Source organism: Hemiscyllium ocellatum, chromosome 20, assembly GCF_020745735.1.
Source record: "Hemiscyllium ocellatum isolate sHemOce1 chromosome 20, sHemOce1.pat.X.cur, whole genome shotgun sequence".
Taxonomy (NCBI): domain Eukaryota; kingdom Metazoa; phylum Chordata; class Chondrichthyes; order Orectolobiformes; family Hemiscylliidae; genus Hemiscyllium; species Hemiscyllium ocellatum.
The window spans coordinates 38,543,373-38,568,099 of NC_083420.1; the positions used below are offsets into that span (position 1 = coordinate 38,543,373).

General features: G+C 41.6%; 1 protein-coding gene across 3 annotated transcripts in view; it reads right to left on the reverse strand.

Annotated features, from left to right (window-relative positions):
* The window catches only part of LOC132825463 (myosin phosphatase Rho-interacting protein-like), a 199,671-nt gene that overhangs the window by 26,092 nt on the left and 148,852 nt on the right, over window positions 1–24,727 (reverse strand). For all 3 annotated transcript variants that reach the window (XM_060840766.1, XM_060840765.1, XM_060840767.1), the window contains 4 exons: window positions 23,434–23,502; window positions 16,577–16,666; window positions 15,030–15,139; window positions 6,086–6,650 (listed from right to left, as the gene is read on the reverse strand). In XM_060840766.1, coding sequence (XP_060696749.1) covers window positions 6,086–6,650; window positions 15,030–15,139; window positions 16,577–16,666; window positions 23,434–23,502 — 834 coding nt within the window. The remainder of the gene's footprint in view (window positions 1–6,085; window positions 6,651–15,029; window positions 15,140–16,576; window positions 16,667–23,433; window positions 23,503–24,727) is intronic.

Genomic DNA, 24,727 nt, shown 5'->3' on the forward strand with positions numbered 1-24,727 from the left:
TGAAACTATGGTCAACTACTTGATTTTGAGTCCTTTTGAATTCAATTTATCATAGAGAGAAGTGGAAACCAGTGTTTTGCAGAACGTACATCACAGGAGTTCTGTGCTATATGGGAAGAGGAAGTTTCTAGAACACACACAACAGTAGACAGTCACTCAGTAGATAGAAAGGAACAATTGTCAGAAAGGAAGGAGAGTGGGTCACCTTCTATTGAGGGGGAAGGAGAGACAAGTTGTCAGTGCCCTGGGTGACTGATAAATCAAATAAATACATACAGATCGATACATATAACACGAAGCAAATAAGTCATAAAAAATACAATGGCACCACAGATCAGGTGGTTAACCAAAAAGTGAGGAAGGGTAGTTGAAAGAAGGATAAGTGATAATGAGAGACTCATGAAAGGACTGGGCGTTCATTCATCGTCATTTACACAAATGATTTGGATGTGAACATAGGAAGTACGGTTAGTAAGTTTACAGATGACACCAAAATTTGAGGTATAGTGGACAGCAACAAAAGTTACCTCGGAGTACAATGGGAATTTGATAAGATGGGTCATTGGGCCTAGGAGTGGCGGATGGAATTTAATTTGGATAAATGTAAGGTGCTATATTTTGGAAAAGCAAATCAGAGCAGACTTATACACTTAATGGTAAGGTTCTCAAGAGTGTTGCTGAACAGAGCCCTTGGAGTGCAGGTTCATACTTCCTTGAAAGTGGAGTCACAAGTAGATAGGATAGTGAAGGCGGCATTTGGCACGCTTGCCTTTATTGGTGAGTACATTGAGTACAGGTGTTGGGAGGTCAAGTTGCAGCTGTACAGGGCATTAGTTAGGCCACTTTTTGAATGCTGTGTGCATTTCTGGTCTCCCTGCTATAGGAAGGATGTTGTGAAACATGAAAGAGTTCAGAAAAGATTGATAAGGATGTTGCCAGGGTTGGAGGGTTTGAGCTGCAGGGAGAGGTTGAATAGACTGGGGCTATGTTCCCTGGAATGTTGGAGATTGAGGGTGACCTCAGAGACGTTTATAAAATCATGGAGGGCATGGATAAGGTAAAAAGACAAGGTCGTTTCCCCAAATGGAGGAGTCCAAAACTATAGGACATAAGTTTAAGGTGACAGGGCAAAGATTTAAAACGGACCTAAAGGACGTTTCATATAGAGGGTGGTGTGCATGTGGAATGAGCTGCCAGAGGAAGTCATGGAAGCAGATTTAATTACAACATTTAAAAGGCATCTGGGTGGGTATACGAATAGGAAGGGTTTAAGAGAGATATGGGCCAAATGCTGGCAAGTTGGTCTGAAGGGAGTGCTGGATATTTTTATGACTCTACGTAACTATAAATATAATTTTCAAATGCAGAGAAGCTTTCTAGATTCTTTACAAGAACGTTATTCAATGAGTGTATTAATTAGAAATGGATAAGTCATGAAAGCTGTCGTTGATTAACATAGGAAAGATTAGGACTCAGGCCCTCCAGTTCTATGGTGTAGAAATTAGATCAAGAAGCGGGATATCACAATATTTTAACTTCAGCAATATTAGCAATGACCTCGTACAAATACAGCCAAATTACGGAGACAAATTTATGGCTAGAAAAGTGGTGTTAGAGAAAGGACTGGGATTCTTGGGGCAATGGGGCACAACTGAGCATATCGGCTCATATCTGTAAAGAATTAAGACCAATATGGGAAGTTAATGAGAAGTGTGAAGAGAATAGGGAAACAGGCAAGGCAAGGGAGTACATGATGAATGGTAGGATACTGGATAGTAGAAAGGATCATTGAGACCTTGCGCATATCCACAGATCCTTGAAGGCAACAGGATAGGAAGATAAGATGATTAAGAAGCAAATGGAATATTTATGTTTATTGGTCAAGACATAGAATACAAGAGCTGGGAGGTTATGATGGAGCTGAATTATTGTACTTTAGCTATGGCCAAACCAATGTGCAATTCTAGTTACCACACTGTTGTTCGAGAGAGAATGCTGAGGTCATTCACCAGAATGTTGTCTACAGGCTGGAGCATTTCAGCGATGAAAAGAGACTCATACACTAGGCAGCACTGAAGGTTGCAGGGGGACCAGAATGGTCAAAATTATGAAGGACATTTATAGAGTCAGTAGGAAAAAAACATTTCCTCTTATTAGAGGGGTCAGTTACCATAGACATAAATTCAAGGCAAGGGACAGAGAATTTAGGGGGGATTTAAGGATAATTTTCTTCACCCAGAGAGTGAGGAGCATCTGTAACTCACTGCCTGAAACAGTGGTAAAGGTGGGAAGAATCATTACAACATTTTAGTAGTATTTAGATGAACACCTGAAATACCACAGCATATAAGACCAGTGACCAATTGCTGGGAAGAGGAAATAGTAGAGATTGGTACTTGATGTTTGGCACAGACGTGACTGGCTGAAGGGCCTCTTTCCTTGCTATAATATTGTATGACTATATTTTTTTTAAAAAACAGTGTTTGGATAAAGGGGCCATTTCCAGGATGGCAATCTGTAATTGGTGGACAGCCATCAGAATCAGTGCAAGAGCCACTATTATTTGCACCTTATGACCTGGATGATGGAAGTAAATGTACTACAGCTAAGTTTGCAGATGACACAAAAATAGGTGGGAAGGTGAGCCGTGACGATAACACAAAGAGAGATAAAGACAGTTTAAATGAAGTTTTTTATTCACTTGTATGACTTGGGTATCACTGTTAGCCAGCAATTAATGCCTATCCTTATTTTCCATTGAAAAGGTGGTGGTGAGCTGCCTTCCTGAACCGCTGCAGTTCACATGCTATAGGTTCAATGCCCTTAGAGAGGGATTTCCAGGATTCTGACCCAGCAACAGTGAAGGAATGGCGAAATATTTCTAAGTCAGGATGATGAGTGTCTTGGAGGGGTACTATATGCTGGTTGCGTTCCCATATATCTGCTGCCTTTGTCCTTCTAGATGCAAGCGGTGGTGGCTTGGACGAAGCTAAGTAACTTTGGTGAAATTCTGTATTGCATCTTATAGATTGTACACATAGCTGCTACTAAGCCTTAGTGGTGTAGGGAGTGGAGGTGGTGCCAATCAAAGGAGCTGTTTTTTTCCTGGATGGTGTGTAGCTTCTTGAATGTTATTGGAGCTGAACCATCCAGGCATCACTCTCCAGACTTGTGCCTTATAGGTGGAGGACAGGTTTGGAGAGGCAGGAAGTGAGTTACTCGCCACAGTATTCCTAGCCTTTTACCTGCTGTTATTGCTACTGTGTTTAAGTGGTGAGTTCAGTTGAGCTTCTAGTCAATGGTATCCCCAGGATGGTGATAGTTGAGGATTCGGTGATGGTAACACCATTGAACGTCAAAGAGTGGTAGTTAGTTTGTCTCTTATTAGAGATGGTCATTGCTTGGCATTGTGTTGCACAAATATTACTTGCTACTTGTCAGCCAAGCCTAGATATTGTTCAGGTCTTGGTGCATTTGAACATGAACGGCTTCAGTATCTGAGGAGTCACAAATAGTGCTGAACATTATGCAAACGCCAACAAACATCCCCACTTCTGATCTTATAATGGAAGGAAGGTCCTTGATTAAACAGCTGAAGATATTTAGGCCTAAGGCACTACCCTGAGCAACTCCTGCAGAGATGTCTGTGCTGAGAAAGGCAAGGACTAATTAGGGATAATCAACATGGTTTTGTGCGTGGGAAATCATGTCTCACAAACTTGATTGAGTTTTTTGAAGAAGTAACAAAGAAGATTGATGAGGGCAGAGCAGTAGATGTGATCCATATGGACTTCAGTAAGGTGTTTGACAAGGTTCCCCATGGGAGACTGATTAGCAAGATTAGATCTCATGGAATACAGGGAGAACTAGCCATTTGGATACAGAACTGGCTCAAAGATAGAAGACAGAGGGTGGTGGTGGAGGGTTGCTTTTCAGACTGGAGGCCTGTGACCAGTGGAGTGCCACAAGGATCGGTGCTAGGTCCACTACTTTTTGTCATTTACGTTATTGATTTGGATGCGAGCATAAGAGGTACAGTTAGTAAGTTTGCAGATGACACCAAAATTGGAGGTGTAGTGGATAGCGATGGGGATTACCTCAGATTACAACAGGATCTTGACCAGATGGGCCAATGGGCTGAGAAGTGGCAGATGTAGTTTAATTCAGATAAATGCAAGGTGCTGCATTTTGGGAAAGTAAATCTTGGCAGGATTTATACACTTAATGGTAAGGTCGTAGGGTGTGTTGCTGTACAAAGAGACCTTGGAGTGCAGGTTCATAGCTCCTTGAAAGTGGAGTCACAGTTAGATAGGATGGTGTCCTATCCTTTCCTTTATTGGTCAGAGTATTGAATACAGGAGTTGGGAGGTCATGTTGCGGCCATACAGGACATTGGTTAGGCCACTGTTGGAATATTGCATGCAATTCTGGTCTCCTTCCTATCGGAAAGATGTTGGGAAACTTGAAAGGGTTCAGAAAAGATTTACAAGGATGTTGCCAGGGTTGGAGAATCTGAGCTACAGGGAGAGGCTGAACAGGCTGGGACTGTTTTCCCTGGAGCATCGGAGGCTGAGGGGTGACCTTATAGAGGTTTATAAAATTATGAGGGGCATAGATAGGATTAATAGGCAAAGTCTTTTCCCTGGAGTAGGGGAGTCCAGAATTGGAGGGCATAGATTTGGGTGAGAGGGGAAAGATATAAAAGAGACCTAAGGGGCAATGTTTTCACACAGAGGGTGGTATGTGTATGGAATGAGCTGCCAGAGGATGTGGTGGAGGCTGGTACAATTGCAACATTTAAGAGGTATTGGGTGGGTATATGAATAGGAAGGGTTTGGAGGGATATGGGCCGGGTGTTGGCAGGTGGGACTAGATTGGGTTGGGATATCTGGTCGGCATGGACGGGTTGGACCGAAGGGTCTGTTTCCATGCTGTACATCTCTTTGACTCTATGACCTCCAACAACTGTAACCATCTTCTTATATGCCAGGTATGAGTCCAAACATCGGAGAGTTTGCCCCCTGATTCCCATTGATTCCAATTTTGCTAGGACTCCTTGATGCCACAGTTGATCAACTGTGGCCTTGATATCAAGGGTGTCCCTCTCACCCCACCTCTGGAATTCAGCTCTTTTGTCCATGTCTGGACCATGGCTGTAATAAGGTCAGGAGCTGAGTGTCCCTCATGGAACCTATATTGGGCGTCATTGAGTAGGTTATTGCTAAGCAAGTACTGTTTGATTGCACTATTTATTACATCTTCCATCAATTTGCTGATGAATGGGCAAAACCTTATCAGATGGAATGTAAATGTGCCAAATTTCTGCTTCTATGTCTAAAAGGCTTGCCATCAAGAAAGACAGAAAAAAACATATAGGACTAAAAGGAAGGTGTAGCACCTTCCTTTTATAGGAATAGTAAAGGAATAGTGCTGCACCTGGGTCTGTGTATGGATTGTACTTACTCAATTCAAATATAAACTGTACAAGCTTAGAAATTGAGGAAATATGAAAAATTGTTGAAAATAATATGTTAAATTGTGACAAAGATTGTGAAAGATCATGTAACAAAATGCAGAAAATGTGAAATAATATATTTTAGGTCTCCAAGTAGACAAAGGAAGTGGACCTTAAATGGTAATATTTTAAATAGAATTGGGGAACCCTGGTTGTGTAGGCAAACAAGACATTAATGGAGTAGTAGGTACAGACAGGTCAATTAAATAAGAGTCCTTAACTTCTACAAACACAGAAAATATTAAAGTAAAGACGAAAGGTTAAACTTTCAGAAGATCCTTAATTAGACAATTAGATTACTAGATGTACAATTTTTGTTATTGTACAGGAATGTAAAAGTAATGAAAGTATAGTATAGATTCAGTCAGGTGTTACAAGAGATGAAGAGCTAGTTTATAAAGACAGACTTGTCAATTAGGCCTGAGAACCTTAAAGGGTAGGTTTTTTCAGTTATTTATTTTCAGTATTAATAAGGATGCATTATCATTTTAATACTACATATTTAAATTCTGTTTCCATGAATAATTGAAAAACCAACTGCAAAGTCTCACATGATTAGTTAGTTCTTACCTCTTTCTCCAGTATTGAGACCAAGTCCTGGGCAGGAGGTCTTCCATCGCTGGAGATCTGTGTAGTGAGGATAGGAACTTGTTTCTCCTCACGTAATGGGGTACATTCCACTTGCTGCCATCTATGTTCAATTTCAACATCAACGCTTTTAGGTCCGGGGGATATGGTGGTTGTGATGGCTCCATCTACCTCCATCCTATTCACATCATTGTGACCCGGGGCAATAGCAACATCAGTTGTCTCAAATCGTCTGCGCCTTTCCTCTCGTCGCCGGGCACGGTCTTTTTCCAATTCCTGAGAGTCTGTTGCAGGATTGGCCATGTCTCTGATGTACATGGAAGTAGGTCTATGAACACGACCTCCACTGTGCCACTGTTGAACTGGACGAAATTCTGCCCAGTCAAACGTTTTGGAGCGTCCTTCTTTTCTTCGTTCCAAGGCCCTGCTTTTCTTCGGTTCAGCTTCTAGACCAGGTCCATCTTTTGAGGTTAATGCTGGCTTTTCCCCATTGACTGATGTGCCTTCAAACAGACTTCTTACTTTCATTTTCTCCTCTGGGATACTCCTGTTAGAAAGCAAGGAATAAAGAAATTACAGCCAGCAGTTGATTAAACAGATCTGTTTACATCCTCAATGATTCAATAATCCTCTTCTTGAATTATTGAATGCTCAAATAACTCCCTTTGGAATCTCATTTTCAAACCGTTTTCTTCCACTAGGACACAACTTGACTTTGGGAAGGAGGGGCAAAAACAAGATGTCAGTTGTGATACACTGACTAGAATGTGGGATCAATTTTGTTAGATAGCTGATCCTTTTTGGTCCATCCTTTTTGTAGTTGATATATTCACAAATTGAATAGATTTGAGAGGGGAAATACAGAAAAAAATGCTTTTCTTAGCAGAAAAATTCAAACATAAATATGACAGCCATTCATAAGTCCAAATGTGAATTTAGAACTAATTATCCAAAAAGCTATTAGGACACTGAATATTCAGAGACATGGAGTGATTGTGCAAAGTAGCATAATTTGCATTTTTTTTCATATGCTGTAGTCATCACTGCTAAGCCAACATTTGTTGCTCAACCCCGACTGCCCTGGAGAAGGTGGTCATAGTGTACAACCATAATACTGTTAGGAAGGGAGTTCCTTGGCGATAGTGAAACAACAGCGATATAATTCCAAGTCAGGAAGTAGTTGGGAATTTGCATGTGATGGTATTCTTCCAAAGGTAAAGTAGGAAAATGGTACATACTGTGGAAATATGCATAAATAGGTATTTGTTTGATTGGTAGGATGTGACAAGTGGAGTCCTGCGGGGTCTGTCCTGGGGTCTCAGCTTTTCACAATTTACATCAATGACTTAGATGAGGTGAAAGAAAGAATGGAAGTTAAATTCATAGACAGCACCAAAATAGATAAGAATTATATTGTGAACGACATAAGGATAGGTTGAGTGAATGGGAAAAAAATCTGGAAGATGGAGTACAATATGGAAAACTTTGACAAGAATGAAAAAAAGGGGTATAACTGAAATAGAGAGGAGCTGCAGAATTCCAAAGTCCAGAAGGATTTGGGTGATCTGGTCAAAAGATACAAAAAGTTTGTATGCAGTTAGAGCAAATAATTATTGGCTAATGGAATGTGTTCCTTTATCGCAAGAGGAATTGAACGTAAAAGTAAGAACATTATGCTTCAGTTATACATATTGATAGGCCACAAAAACTGTGCACAGTTTTGTTCTCCTTATTTAAGGAAGGACATAAATGCATTGGAGTTGGTTCACAGGAGATTTATTGGATTGACACCTTGAATAAGCATTTTGTCTTATGGTGATAGTGTAAACAAGCCCAGCCTTTCCAACCTGAGTTCAGAAGAGTACAGGTAATTTATTTGAAGTGCATAAGATCCTGAATAGTCTTGATAACGCTCATATGGAAAGTTCTGGGTAAGTTTTGGGTAAGTTCAGACCTAACGGGCATTGTTTTACAATTGGGGGTTGCCTTTTCAAGATAAAACTGAGAAATGATTTCTTTGAGAGGGCTGTGCAACTTTCAAATTCTGTGCTTCAGAAGCAGTCATTGAATATTTTAAATTCAGAGGTGGATGGATTCTTGTTAGGCAGGGGAATCAAGAGTTATTGTGGGTAGATGGGAACGTGGAATTCAAAACACAAACAAATCAGCCATGATCTTATTCAAAGGGAGTAGGGTCAAGGGGCTCAATGATTATTTCTGCTCATATTTTGTATGTTAGATAGGACTTCGTCTCCACAAGACTTGTGCAGTGATCCCTTACCAGGACTGGGTCTGTGGCAGGTATCTCCTTTCGGACTTGGCCAGCTCAGTCAGTAGTAATGCTACCAGGCCATTGTAAGTGAGTGTCATTGAAGTCCACCAACCACAGTAGATTCTATGCCATTGCTATCTCACCAGCTGGCATTTGATGTGGAAGAGTACCGATTCATTGACTGAGAAAGGACTACAGGTGTAAAGCAGCAGAAAGTTCCTTCAACAACATTTGAGCTTTTAATTTTCTAAAACTTCCTGGATTTGAGAAAGGCTCCATTAATTTGAAAAATAGCAAATGTACCTCCATTGTTTAAAAAAAGAGAAACAAAAAACAGGAAACTACAGGCTAGTTAGTTTAACATCTGTCAAAAGAAACATGTTAGAAGTCATGTTTAAGCAATTTCTTTAAGGTCACTATAGTATAACATGTGCCCTGGTTAAAGGAAAACAGATGGATATAATAGAGTGGAATTCCAGAAGTCATTTGGTATGGTGCCACATGAAAGGTTGTGGCAGAAAATAAAAACTAATGGTGTCAGGGGTAATAAAGTAGCATTAAAGATTGGCAAGCTCACCAGTAGCAAAGAATACCATAAATAAATGGGTTACTTTCTGGGTGGAAAGATGTAATGAGTAGTGTACCATAGGGATGAGGGCTGGGGCCTCAACATTTTACAATTTATATAAATTGCTTGAAGGAATTGACAGAAGGTATATATGATTACTAAATTTGTTGATGACAGAGATAAATAGGAAAGTAAATTTATGAAGAGGACATAGAGGATTGATTTCATGAGACTTCATAGGGTTCAGAAATACATCATGCCTCCTTCAACAATACATTCTAAATATGCAAACTCTACTGCCTGCAAACTCCCCTCTGAGCCACACTCCATTCAAATCTGGAATTATGTTGACATTCCTTCTCTTCCACTGGGTCAAAAACCTGGAGCTTCCTTCTGAACTATGTTATGGATTCACCTACACCACATGGACTGCAGCATTCAAGACGTGGCTCTCTCAAGAGCACTGAGAAATGGCAGCAGATCCCGGCTTTCCAAGCAATACATACATCCCATGAGTGAATATAAATGGAGAGGCAGTGGTGGTGGTGGTGGTGGGGTGGTGGGTAGAGGTTGTCAAGTATAATCTCTGGCACAGACTCATTGTTCCAATATGCCTGCGCTATACTTTACATGCAATTCTATGCAATCCTCTTCCAGACAAGCTGAATGTTGCTGACATAAGATTCCATAATTTTCTTGAACACTGTAGTGCCATTTGCAAATTGCAATTCACCATTTCTAAGTCTCAAAATGAGGCACCGCCTGGCTGTTCCACTATGAGGGCTTTAATAGCAGGGCTACTTTGGGAGGGGACATTCAAGAATAAGTCAATGGATAATAATCAGGTGGAGAAATGCCAGCTGGTTTTCTTTCCTCTGCTTACAAAAGCATCTTAGGCCAACTGGTGGTCTTATATATACTTATCTTAAATAATGATTCAGTTTACCAATTCACTATGTGCCATATGGTGCCCAATGTGAAAAAGCAAGTTATAAATGAGACACTGTGTACAGCCAATACTATACTGTAAATTCTGAAACAAATATCAGGTTTCCTGCAAATAAAACTTTACCACAATCTCAGAACATCAGCTTTTGTTCAGCTGATTCCAAATTGGTTGAACATTCTGGTGCAAACTCCACAAGACCAATAAAATAACAACAATTTGAATTTATAATACACATGCACGGCAGAAAAAAATTATATACAGCACACTTTCAGATGCTCAACCAAATAATGATATCAAGCCACAAAAGAAATATTTAGAGGCGTCAGTATTAGAGACACATTTAAGGAAGTGAATTCTAAGGAGGATTTTAAAAATGAGAGGATGTTTTGGAGGGAACTGCAAAGTGTGAGATGAAGAGAGCTGAACAAGACACAAGTATGACAGGAAGAGATTGGGGAGGTAGACAGGGATGAAAAGCAGAAGTTGCAGTTAATTTAGGGGACATGGGGTAGTTGCAAAGAAGTGGAAGATTATTATCATGCCATTTAGATTAGATTACCTACGGTGTGGAAGAGACCCTTCAGCCCAACAAGTCCACACCGACCCTCCAAAGAGCAACCCATCCAGACCCATTCCCCTACACTTAACACTATGGGCAATTTAGCGTGGCCAATTCACCTAACTTACACATTTTTGGACTGTGGGAGGAAACCGGAGTACCCCGAGGAAACCCACACAGACACGGGGAGAATGTGCAAACTCCACACAGACAGTTGCCTGAGGAGGGAATTGAACCCGGGTCTCTGGCGCTGTAAGGTAGCAGTGCTAACCACTGTGCCACCTTGCCGCCGTTATTCAAACATGAACATGAGAGTTTTTAAATATAGGCCATATGGGATCAAGAAGCTAACATAGGTCAATAGGAACACAGTAACAATAACAGATGGCTTGCATTAATGCAGTATAGCAGGAGGGGCCAAAAAAATTCATAGAAAGATAATGCTGGGTGTCATTAGTGTACACAAAAAGCTGACCACATTGTTGGAACTGAGAGTGTGTAGATGAGGAAGGGGAGGGGCTTTGAAAGTAGAACATTCAGTAGAAATGCTCCAGCTACACTGTAATGATAAATTTGGAATCTCGTGGGGACATCCTTTGTGCAGAAGTATTTGAGGAGCAGGCAAATGTGGTTAACTGTGTCCATGATTGAAGAGAGATTGAAGAGGGACAGTAACAACTATAATGACTTATGTATACACTATGATCATTGTCACAAAGAATGCTCTTTGTGATTTTGGTTTAGGTTATTTTAGTGCTGTGACAGGACAGTAAAACTGATCAAAGCATTTTGTAGAAGGAACTTTGGAAAGAAGATCCTGAATTTGGATTTGATCTCTTTGGCGGGGAAAGGGAAGATGAAACTGGGAAGTGTCCACAACAAGCATGAAAATCACTAATACATGCTGCTAGTCACAAACAACAAACATGACAGAGACAGACTGTGGCTCCAACCTTTGTTTCAGCACAGACATTTTCAAATGAAAGTTCTTCCTGTGTTGATATAAAAGAAAATCATTCATAAAAGATTCATAAACAACTGCAGAACGAGAAGTAGAAATCAATTAAAAGTAGTAATGTTAGAAATTGAAATACAGAGGACAGTGAAAATAAAAAAAAAGTGCCTGAAGTGTTTGTGAAATCTGTCTTAATATATATAACAGTTTGAGGTTTTGGAGAAGACTTGTAGCTCAGGTTGAGGTTCAGATTGTAAATTTGCTTGCTGAGCTGGTAGATTTGTTCTCAGACATTTTGTCACCATGCTAGGTAACATCATCAGTGAGCCTCCAGTGAAGCATTGATGTTGTGCTCTGCTTGCTATTTATAGGCCTTGGTTTGTTGTGGTGGATGGTATCATTTCTGGTTCTGTTTCTCAGAAGTTGGTAAATGGGGTCCAAATCTATATGTTTGTTAATGGAGTTCTGGTTTGAATGCCAGGCCTTTAGGAATTCCCATGTGTGTCTTTGTTTGGCCTGTCCTAGGGAGGATGTATTGTCCAAGTCAAACTCGTGTCTTTCTTCATCTGTGTGTGTGGATACCAGCGATAATTGGTCATGTCCTTTGGTGGCTAGTTCATGTTCATGTATCCTGGTGGCTAGTTTCCTGCCTGTCTGTGCAATGTAATGTTTGTTACAGTCTTTGCAGAGTATTTTGTACATAACATTCATTCTGCTGGTTGTTGGTATGGGGTCCTTTAACTTTTAAGAATTCTCATGCATGTCTCTGTCTGGCTTGTCCTAGGATGGAGGTGTTATCCCAATAAAAGTGATATCCTTTCTCATCTGTATGTAAGGATACGAATTTGAGTGGGTCATGTCCTAGAATTCCTAGAAGTATGGCATGCCAACCGGAATTCTATCAAGAAACACATTGACTTGGATCCCATTTACCAAACCCTGAGAAAAAGACCAGGAGATGACATCATCAGAAGAAATGATGTCACCACAGGAAATGACGTCACCAACCCAAGGAAACCTATACACATAAATAGAAAGTGGGCCGTGCCACCTGTGCTTCATCCGGAGGCTCACTGATTATGTTACCTAGTATAGTGATGTAGCAACTGAAAATGAGCCTTCCACCTCAGTGAGCAAACCTATATCCAGTAGGAATATACTTCAGAGAGAAATCAGGAAGGCAAAAAGGGGACATGAGATAGCCTTGGCAAAAAGAGTTAATGAGAATACAAAGGGTTTTTACAATCATGGAATACAGGGAGAACTAGCCATTTGGATACAGAACTGGCTCAAAGGTAGAAGACAGAGGGCGGTGGTGATGGAGGGTTGTTTTTCAGACTGGAGGCCTGTGACCAGTGGAGTGCCACAAGGTTCCCCATGGGAGACTGATTAGCAATGTCAGATCTCATGGAATACAGGGAGAACTAGCCATTTGGATACAGAACTGGCTCAAAGGTAGAAGACAGAGGGTGGTGGTGGAGGGTTGTTTTTCAGACTGGAGGCCTGTGACCAGTGGAGTGTCACAAGGATCGGTGCTGGGTCGACTACTTTTCATCATTTATATAAATGATTTGGATGTGAGCATAAGAGGTACAGTTAGTAAGTTTGCAGTTGACAACAGAATTGGAGGTGTAGTGGACAGCGAAGGAGGTTACCTCAGATTACAACAGCATCTTGATCAGATAGGCCAATGGGCTGAGGAGTGGCAAATGACGTTTAATTTAGATAAATACAAAGTGTTGCATTTTGGGAAAGTAAATCTTAACAGGACTTATACACTTAATAGTAAGGTCCTAAGGAGTGTTGCTGAACAAAGTGACCTTGAAGTGCAGGTTCAAAGCTCCTTGAAAGTAGAGTCGCAGGTACATAGGTTGGTGAAGAAGACGCTTGATGTGCTTTCCTTTATTGGTCAGAGTATTGAGGATAGGAGTTGGAAGGTCATGTTGCAGCTTACAGGAAATTGGTTCGTTACTTTTGGAATATTGCATGCAATTCTGGTCTCCTTCTTATCGGAAGGATGTTGTCAAACTTGAAAGAGTTCAGGAAAACCTTACAAGGATGTTGCCAGAGTTGGAAGATTTGAGCTATGCTGTTTTTCCTGGAGCATTGCAGGCTGAGGGGTGACCTTATAAAGGTTTATAAAATCCTGAGGGGCATGGATAGGGTAAATAGACAAGGTCTTTTCCCTGGGGTGGGGAAGTCCAAAACTGGAGGGTGAGGTTAAGGGTGAGAGGGGAAAGATATAAAAGAGACCTAAGGGGCAATCTTTTCATTAAGAGGCTGGTGTGTGTACGGAATGAGCTGCCAGAGGAAGTGGTGGAGGCTGGCACAATTGCAACATTTAAAAGGCATCTGGATGAATAGGAAGGGTTTGGAGGGATATGGGTCAGGTGCTGGCAAGTGGACTAGATTAGGTTGGGATATCTCGTCAGCATGGATGAGTTGGAATGAAGGGTCTGTTTCCTGCTGTACAGCTTTATGACTGTATGTGTCTTGACCAATGGTTTTCAATGAAAGACAAAGAGAAGCTTCTCATAGTGAAATAGGGAAAAACACAGGTTCGGTTCTTATTACTATTTCCAAAGATGGTTAGGTGGTCCAGTCCTACAAACGCTTCATTTTGTGGGTGGATGTGGTACGTGATGGAAGGCAAAGTTTAGAAGCTGGATGGTAATCATTAACAATAACAAGATCATGAATTTATTCGGCAATGTTAATGTATCAAGATGGGTAGGGTTTGGGAGTTCCAGAATCAGGGCTTAGGTAGTTGAAGGCACAGCCACCAAAGGTGGATCTGTTAAAATTGAGAATGCTCAACAAGTCAGAATTAGCAGTTCATAGACACTTCAGAGGAGAAGAGATGGGAAGGGATGAGACCATAGAGTAGATTGAACACCAGGGTAACAATTTTAAAATAGAGGCATTCCTTAAATGGGAGCCAGTGTAGGTCAGCATGCATGGCTGAATGGGATTTGATGCAACTTATGACATAAGAAGCAGTATTTTTAATGACCTCACATTTATGGAGGGCAGAATGTGAGACAGGATGTAATCAGATAGGGTTAACCCCATTAGAACATCACTGCGTCTTTGATTACAATGATTTTCTGCATCAGAATCTTTTTCATTCTTTGGTTTAATTTTTAAAAATTTATTCATGGGATATGGGCATCTTTGGCCAGGCCAGCATTCATTGTCCATCCCTAAATTGCTTAGAGGGTAATTAAGAGTCAGCCACATTGTTTTGGGTTTGGAGTCATATGTAGGCTAAGCCAGGTAAAAATGGCATATTTCCTTCCTTAAAGGTCATTAGTGAATATGTGTTTCTAATACAATCAATAGTGGTTACTTGTTTACCATTAGGCTAGTTTTCTAATTCCAAACATTTTTATTGAATTCAAATTTCAGCATCAGCCATTGTGAAATTCCAACTGCTGACCCCTGAACATTAGTTCAAATTCTAGATTACCAGTCCAGAGACGTTACCTACAACCCCTGGGGTTGGAGTTCTGATTTACTAGTTCAGTGACATTACCATTATGACACTACCTCTGCTCAGAGAAAGCTATCAAGGACTGTAAGGTATTTTAGGCATTGCGTGACAGTCACTGAAAACTCCCTACCTGGTCACATCTGGTGTAGTGACAGGATGCACATTTTTCATTATCGCTTGGATCCAGTTCCTGCGAATCCCTGACGTCATGGCAGACAACGTGTACACCTTTGCTTTCGTCTGGATCACATGTCATAAGAAAGCATATGCACTAAATACAGTGCAACAGAAATACAAATACAGGACTGAAACTGTATACGGAATAGCATTAGAAAGGTTACATAACAGGTAACTGAATAAGAGTAACAGACTGGAATCTAATATTGGGTTTCATAACAGGAGTTCAGTTGAGGCTGAGATATTTGTACTCCCATTGTAACAGCACTGTGGCTGTACCTGCTCCACACGGGTTACAGGGTTTCAATAAGGCACCTCACCATCATGTTCTCCAGGGCAATTAGAGATGGACAATGAATGCTGGACTTGCCAACAAGGTCCAAATCCCACAAATGGTTTTTTTTTCTTAAAACCTGAAAGAGAACAACTGGCTAATATCTAATTGAGGGATTTGGATGATCTCAAACAGGAAGAACAAGCTTGATTGTTTTAAACCAAATTTTGACTTTCTTAATTATCCATGGGCATTTGTTGCTAATTTAGCCATGGATAAAATTCTGGAATTTCACACTCAAAAGATATGGAATATTGACACCTACAAAGTTTACATCAAAACTGAACAAGCCCAAAGATTCACTAAGATAGCTGTGACTCAGCTGATAGTGTTTATTAATGTTTAGTTCATTTGCACACACTGACCTGTTCAGCAGAGATATAGAGCAATGATATTTAAAATGAAGGATAGACAACAGATATTTTAACATTCTGCACTCAGATTCAAATCAGAGCACTCCGAATTCAAGGATAGCTCCAGCCAAATGCAAGGTAAGGCCTCCCCTTTACTAAAAGAGCAAGCATATGAAAGCAAGCTACACCACAGATCAAAAATAAACAGTAAAGCTCTTATACTCCAGAACTTGAAGAATGCTTGGCCATTATGGAATTTCTGACAGCTGAAATTATTTCTCTGATGAAACCTGTCCCTGTAATGTCAAATTAAGTCACTTTTGTTGGCATCACTCAGATTGACTGAGAAATAACACAAAATATCCTCAAAATATTCCACATAATAACCTCACTGCTGCTTTGGGAAGTAATTCTCAATTCAACAAAATCAGTGCAAATCCTACAGGGTGTTTGATGCATGAGCTGAAGTGGTAGACAAATCCATGCACAACTATTTATTCAGAGACTGCAAAAAGAAGTCCATGTATGCTAATTAAATATTTTAAGCCACTGAGCATTCAGTGTGTGTTGTCAGAACACAGCTGTATTGAAAAAATAATAGAACCATCAAAAGTTTTGAAATTACTGATGCACCACTGCACACAACTCACTCTCTCCATCTCTACCTTTCTGCCCACAGTCTGCCTTTTGGTCAATTAATATTTCTGGCTTAATCTTCTAAAAGCTTGAATTATCTGAAAATCAACAGATATTTTCCCCTCTCATGGATATAACTCTAGATACCTTGCAATTTCAGGTGAAATCTACACTTACATGGATCTGAAATCCATAGTTCCTTGGCACTTCATATTCAGTGACATCGTAGCAGTTACTTAAATCAATCTCACCATCCAGGTCCACAGTCTGTAGAAATAAAATGGACAAGTTCATGCAAGATACAGACAGTGTTGCAGCTGCCAATTTCAGTGAAATAACACAGTTCAGTACAGCTAGATCTTGTAAACACAATTACACTTTGAGCATATGATATTATTTTGCAAACTCAAACAGATGCTACTTGAACAATATCCAATTAATACACTGACTGCAGTGTATACAGTGCTGGATTCCCTAGGCTATGCTGTACAAATCACACTTGATATAAGAATTTGTCTGCAACACTAGCATCACAACAAGGCGCGTGTGCGCCTCTAACAGGATGGTCTACTTGATGCTGCAAAGCTATGTCATCCTCTACACACAAAATAAAACTGGGCATGGATACAAAAGTATCCAACAGACATTTATTACTGCTAACTATTATATACAAATATTACATTTCCCAGAGAAATATACTTCTAATAGCATCATGGTTAAGTTCAGGTTTGAGCTCTTTACACTCAGATCATGAGCTATGATACAGTCAGCATATCTCTTAAAGATACAACACAAGGTACAATACTGCGAAACAACACAAGATCTCCCTTCTCCAAAAGTAAGGTCTTGCCTCAAACAAACATACATGTTGTGCATGTACACATGTTGTCAATGGGTGGCACGGTGGCACAGTGGTTAGCACTGCTGCCTCACAGAGGCCGGGGTTCAATTCCCGACTCAGGCGACTGACTGTGTGGAGTTTGCACGCTCTCCCAGTGTCTGCGTGGGTTTCCTCCGGTTGTTCCAGTTTCCTCCCACAGTCCAAAGATGTGCTAAATTGCCCGTAGTGTTAGGTAAAGGGGTAAATGTAGGGAATAGGTGGGTTGCGTGTCGGTGTGGACTTGTTGGGCCGAAGGGCCTGTTTCCACACTGTAAGTAATCTAATCTAAATCTAATTTTATAATTATTTATCGTCTTTTACCTTTATTTCAACGATAACATTTCAGAGTTAAATGGAACACTGAAGGTTTAACAACTTGCCCTGATCTGATGATCGTATACTCATCTGTAAAGATACATCTTGTTCTCTGATCCACTTGCTTGACATTTTGGTTGTCTTGCTGCTGGTTACTGTCACTCAACATCACTGTACAATTATTGTCAGAGTGTTCTTGCTCGCTGTCTGTATGCACAAATGCTGCATCACACATTGGTCTGAGCTGGTGTTGGTTCCTCTAGGATCAGTACTGACTTAGTACATCAGTACATGTTCCATAGTTGTCGACCTGCTTCCTTGTTGTGTATCCCTTTCATTCTGTTTGGAATGGGTTGAAAGTTGGTTGCAGGGGAAGGTCATTCGAAATTGTGTTGGGGATGGTAATCCTTTCTCCATTGATATTGCATGAAGTGCACCAATGCAATACAAAAATCTTGCTTTGTTTGATTATTGATTTGATTGTATCACTCATTCTGCTATCCTGACTGAGTGTGGATAGTGAGGTAATGTGATATGGGTCACTGCCCAATCAGTACCTGATTTTAAATAGTTTGTCAGTTTATTGTGGTCTGTTGTCACATGCTGAAAATGTGTTGCTGAAAAAGCGCAGCAGGTCAGGCAGCATCCAAGGAGCAGGAGAATCGACGTTTCAGGCATGAGCCCTTCTTCAGGAATGAGGAAAATGTGCCAAGCAGGCTAAGATAAAAGGTAGGGAGGAGGGACTTGGGGGAGGGGCGTTGGAAATGCGATAGGTGGAAGGAGGTTAAGGTGAGGGTGATAGGCCAGAGTGGGGGTGGGGGCGGAGATGTCAGGAAGAAGATTGCAGGTTAGGAAGGTGGTGCTGAGTTCGAGGGTTGAGACTGAGACAAGGTGGGGGGAGGGGAAATGAGGAAACTGGAGAAATCTGAGTTCATCCCTTGTGGTTGGAGGGTTCCTAGGCGGAAGATGAGGCGCTGTTCCTCCAGCCGTCGTGTGGCTATGTTCTGGCGATGGAGGAGTCCAAGGACCTGCATGTCCTTGGTGGAGTGAGAGGGGGAGGTGAAGTATTGAGCCACAGGGTGGTTGGGTTGGTTGGTCCGGGTCCCCCAGATGTGTTCTCTGAAACATTCCGCAAGTAGGAGGCTTGTCTCCCCAATATAGAGGAGGCCACATTGGGTGCAGTGGATGCAGTAAATGATGTGTGTGAAGGTGCAGGTGAATTTGTGGCAGATATGGAAGGATCCCTTGGGGCCTTGGAGGGAAGTGAGGGGGGAGGTGTGGGCACAAGTTTTGCATTTCTTGCGGTTGCAGGGGAAGGTGCCGGGAGTGGAGGTTGGGTTGGTGGGGGGTGTGGACCTGACGAGGGAGTCACGGAGGGAGTGGTCTTTTCGGAACACTGATTGGGTCGGGGGGGGGGGGGCTGAAGGGAAATATATCCTTGGTGGTGGGGTCTGTTTGGAGGTGGTGGAAATGACAACGGATGATACGATGTATATGGAGGTTGGTGGGGTGGTAGGTGGGGACCAGTGGGGTTCTGTCCTGGTGGCGATTGGGAGGCGAGGCTCAAGGGCAGAGGAGCGGGAAGTGGAGGAGATGCGGTGGAGAACATCGTCGATCATGTCTGGGGGAAATTGTGGTCTTTGAAGAAGGAGGCCATCTGGGTTGTACAGTATTGGAACTGGTCCTTCTAGGAGCAGATGCAGCAGAGACGAAGGAATTGGGAATATGGGTTGGCGTTTTTAACAGGGGGAGAAGGTGTAGTCTAGATAGCTGTGGGAGTCGGTCGGTTTATAGTAAATGTCCGTGTTGATTCGGTCGTCCAAGATTGAAACGGAGAGGTCTAGGAAGGGGAGGAAGGAGTCTGAGATGGTCCAGGTAAATTTGAGGTCAAGGTGGAAGGTGTTGGTAAAGTGGATGAACTGTTCAACCTCCTCGTGGGAGGATAGGGCAGCGCCGATACAGTCATCAAAGGAAAAGGTGGGGAGTGGTGCCAGTGTAGTTGCGGAAGATGGACTGTTCCACATATCCTACAAAGAGGCAGGCATAGCTGGAGCCCATGAGGGTGCCCATGGCTACTCCTTTGGTTTGGAGGAAGTGGGAGGATTGGAAAGAGAAGTTGTTTAGAGTGAGGACCAGTTCAGTCAGTCGAAGGAGGGTGTCAGTGGAAGGGTACTGAGTTGGTACGGCTGGAAAGGAAGAAGCGGAGGGCTTTGAGTCCTTCATGATGGGGGATGAAGGTGTACAGGGACTGGAGGTCCATGGTGAAGATAAGGCGTTGGGGACCGGGGAAGCAAAAATCATGGAGGAGGTGGAGGGCGTGGGTGGTGTCCTGAACGTAGGTGGGGAGTTCTTGGGCTAAGGGGGACAGGACAGTGTTGAAGTAAGCAGAGATGAGTTCGGTGGGGCAGGAGCAGGCTGAGACAATGGGTCGGCCGGGGCAGTCAGGTTTGTGAATTTTGGGCAGGAAGTAAAAACGGGCGTGCAGGGTTGTGGGACTATGAGGTTGGAGCGGTGGACGGGAGATCCCCTGAGGTGATGAGGTTATGGATGGTCTGGGAGATGATGGTTTGGTAGTGGGAGGTGGGGTCATGGTCAAGGGGGCAGTAGGAGGAGGTGTCCACGAGCTGGCGTTTAGCCTCAGCAGTGTAAAGGTCGGTGCGCCAAACTACTACCACGCCTCCTTGTCTGCTGGTTTGATAGTGAGGTTGGAGTTGGAACGGAGGGAGTGGAGGGCTGCACGTTCCGAAGGTGAGAAGTTGGAGTGGGTGGAGAGGTTGAGATGGTTAATGTCGCGGCGGCAGTTGGTTATGAAGAGATCAAGGGCAGGTAAAGAGGCCAACACGTGGTGTCCAGGTGGATAGCTGTATTGGAGGCAGGAGAAGGGGTCGTCAGAGTGTGGGCGAGAATCCTGGTTGAAGAAGTAGGTGTGGAGGCGAAGGTGGCAGAAGAATTGTTTGCTGTCTCATGCTATCAATTCTGGTATACCTATTAAATTGAAAATAGCACTCACTTTGTCTGTAACGGTCATACTAAGCATCAAACTGATATGTTGGTTGGTCCATCATCAAACAATGGGAAATATAAAGGATTATGCACTGTAAATACACCTGTTGCTACTTCCATCTGAGGAGTGGATTGCATATCATGTGGACTTAGAGACTCTCTCTGCTGTTGGGGTTGATACATGCTTTGCATGTATTCATGAATCACTGAATATCCTGATTCATCCCTGGCCACTACACAGCCATCTTGCACTCGCAGTCTTGTGCATTCAATACCCATGAACCACTGACATGTCATGGAAATGACATCTTGGTGTAATGTTCTTGATACTTGGGTTTAGTTCCCTTTGAAAATGACTTGTCATGATATACCAAGTCCATATCTATCTATGTAACCAAAATTAAAAGACTTTTCTCAGACACTTCTTTAATAATTTCAGTCCATCAGTGGATATTAATCTTCTGCAAGTCTTGTAGTTGCTGATCTTCAAGAGTTGGTGATTGCAACTTGACACTGCTCTGGCCAAAGTAGAACAGAGCAACATGGAGAGCATCATCACCATTGTAGCTGAGAGCATCAGTGTGTGGATCAAAAGAAATATCTTGGTTTTTGAGTGACCTGTAATCTATTCGGTATGTCAGATATAATCAACCTAGTATAAAATCAAAGTTTTGGAGAAACTCAGCAGGTCTGGTAGCATGAGTGGAAATGGCACAGTGTCAAATTGGAGCCAAAGCATGAACCCTGTTTCTCCCTGCGCCCCCCACCGATGGTGAATTTGCTGCGTTTGAGTTTTTATTTCAGATCTCCAGCACAGAGAGTGCTTTGTTTTTACTTGAGTGTAATCATCTTGATACATGGTTTATATCTCACTTCAAACTCCTATCCTTGCAAACCATTAACTGCTTCACAAGTGTTCGGTTCTGCCATAATGGGTGCATTTTGAATCCCATGAATTGTGACAATGCTCTCACAATTAATTGGATGGGTCCACCAATAATCATCCCCAGTATTACATGGGCCATCCCAAAATGTACAAATATCTCCAATCCCAAGTACACCACCAAAATAATCATATATCTGCACTACTGCTATTCAGGAGAAAAACCATTCACACTAGGTTTCGCAGTAGATTTGTAGGTGATCAGTGCTAAAAATGGAGTAATGACATTGTGTGTTTTTTTATTTTATTATTTTCATGCACATTTTGAGGAAGACAACGGCAGAACTAACCAAGGCCTGGACACACTGGGAAGGTTCTTTAATTTGCAGAAGCACTTCTTTCGTGTTTCTAAACTGTATCTTCTTCAAAGGGAGCTTTTTGGACCATTTAACTACCATTTTATAAAACTGTATTTTTATAGAAAAAAGATAAAGCACTCAATATGCTTTAATACAGGTCTGTAAACTTTAGTTTTAGTTGTCTTTGTAGCATCAGCTTGTATCTCAAAAAAAACTCAAAGCAGAAGTAAAATGGCACTGTTTTCTTGCAGGTCAATACCAATCTACAAATCTCGACATCAATATTCACAAAAACTGATGCTGCTGATTGTTCTAATTCTCTGATATCCAAAACTGTCATTCAATTGAACTTCAATTATTTTCTAATTATCTGTCACCAAAATGTTGGAGTCTTTCATTAAAGGCTATGACTGTTTACCATGATGAGTTTTTTTTTCCCCAGAGAGTATTTTACCTCAAGAGGCAATCCTTATGTTAACTCCCATAACATGGATATCACGGTATTAAGGAATGCAACAAGCATTTATTATAGCCAACTACAATATTCAAACATCACATTTCTCAGACACGCAAATATCTGCACTAGTATTAAGTTAATGGTTACAACAAAGGAATACACATCCAATGGCATGTCATGCTTCAAACAATACCAGTTAAGATGGTTCTGAAGGAAGGTCACTGGACCCGAAATGGTAACTCGAATTTCTCTCCTTAGATGCTGCCAGACCTGCAGAGCCTTTCCACCAATATTGGTTTTTGTTTCCAGTTAAAATGGTATTTGAGAATTCTATATCCTATGTCATATGCTATAGTAAAGTGATGATGTTAAAGGAACAATGACATGCTGCCCATGAAATACAACACAACAAACAACGCTGTAAATGCACAAGCCTGTATGCTGCAAGCTTAAGATATCCACTAGGGTCAAAGTAACTCTACTTCCACTCTACTGTCACTAAAAAAACACACTAAATCATATTCAATAAGATCACTGAGAATTAAACAACAGACCAAAAGTCATTAATTTGATCCACTGACTGAAATATTAGCTATTGTAGTGAAAAGAATGCTTCCAATTCCTCAATGTCTATAGATTACAGAACAGCAATTTAGCCAAAGTTCGCACAGTTGACATCTTGCTACATCACACGTGTGAACAACCGGCGTAAATAAACTGAACCCGAGTGTCACTTCTCCTTTACTGAATACCATATAGGTAGTCACTGTCTGTGACTATACATTAATAATGCCACTTAGGATTGTGTTCAGTCACAACATTCAAGTAAAATCAAGTGAAGTTAGGGCTGAAGCTGAAAAAACATCATCCATTAATGTCAGCAGCTTCTTGGTGATCATCATGTGTGTTGAGGAAGAATTTCTTTTCTCATTAGGTTGAGTGTCTTTGGAGCCCTTGCCACAGAGGCCTTGTGTGTACTTAAGGCTGACATACATAGATTCAAAGGAATCAAGATTTACAGTGAAAACACAGGAAAATGGACATAAGGAATATTGGATCCCACTAAATGATGGAGCAGGCATGAGCAGCCAAACAGCCAACCCAGCCAACCTGTTTCTTATAGTCTGTGACTCTCACCTCCTCTGCAGCAGAGTCTCGGTAATACTTCAGAACTTGGTCAGTCAGGACAAACCAATGCTTCTTCCACTAAAAGAAAATAGAATATGTCACCAATATTCTCTGATTTAAATAAGTTACCTAAACACTTTGACAAACATTGAATCATTCCCATTCATGTCATGTTGTAATGCCCCCATGTAGGAACCTGCTCCATATTGCACTCTAAGGGGTATAAAAATGAAACCTTAGACAACTCCTCTGACTTTCTCACTGCTAAATGTTGGACTGCTTTTAATTTTACACTGTAACGTTGTATCAGTGTTAGGAATAGTTAGTAAATCAGAGACACAGTGGGTAGAAGGAAACAGACGTACAAGTTTAAAAACTATAGGAGCACCAGCCCTCTATAGGTTAAGTAACAACAAAATAATTAATTAAGGGATGTCTTATAACATATAAAAGTGGAAAAATACCCAGGACCTGATCAGGTATATGCAAGACTCTGTGGGAAGCTAAGGAAGTGATTGCTGGGCCTCTTGCTGAAATATTTTTATCATCGATAGTCACAAGTGAGGTGCCAGAAGACTGGAGGTTGGCTAACATGGTCCCATTATTTAAGAAAGGTGGTAAGGAAAAGCCAAGGAACTATAGACCGGTGAGCCTAACATCGGTGGTGGGCAAGTTGTTGGAGGGAATCCCGAGAGACAGTACTTATGTGCATTTGGAAAGGCAAGGACTGATTAGGGACAGTCAACATGGCTAGATGTATGGAAAGTCATGTCTCTGAACTCAATTGAGGTTTTTGAAGTGACGAAGAGGATTGATGAAGAGAGCGCGGTAGACATGATCTATATGGACTTCAGTAAGGCATTCAAGAAGGTTCCTCAAGGTAGACTGGCTAGCAAGGTCATATCTCATGGAATACAGGGAAAACTAGCCATTTGGATGCAGAACTGGCTTAAGGTGGAAGACACAGAGGGTAGTAGTGGAGGTTTGCTTTTCAGACTGAAGGCCTGTGACCAGTGGAGTACCACAAGGATCGGTGCTTGGTCCACTACTTTTCATCATTTATATAAATGAGTTAGACGTGAACGTAGGAAGTATGTTTAGTAAGTTTGCAGATGATACCAAAATTGGAGGAGGAGTGGACAGCAAAAAAGGTTATCTCAGAGTACAATGGGATCTTGATCAGATGGGCCAATGACCTGAGGAGTGGCAGATGGAGTTTAATTTCGATAAATGTGAGATGCTGCATTGTGGAAAGGAAATCAGTTCAGGACTTGTACACAAATGGTAAGGTCCTGGGGAGTGT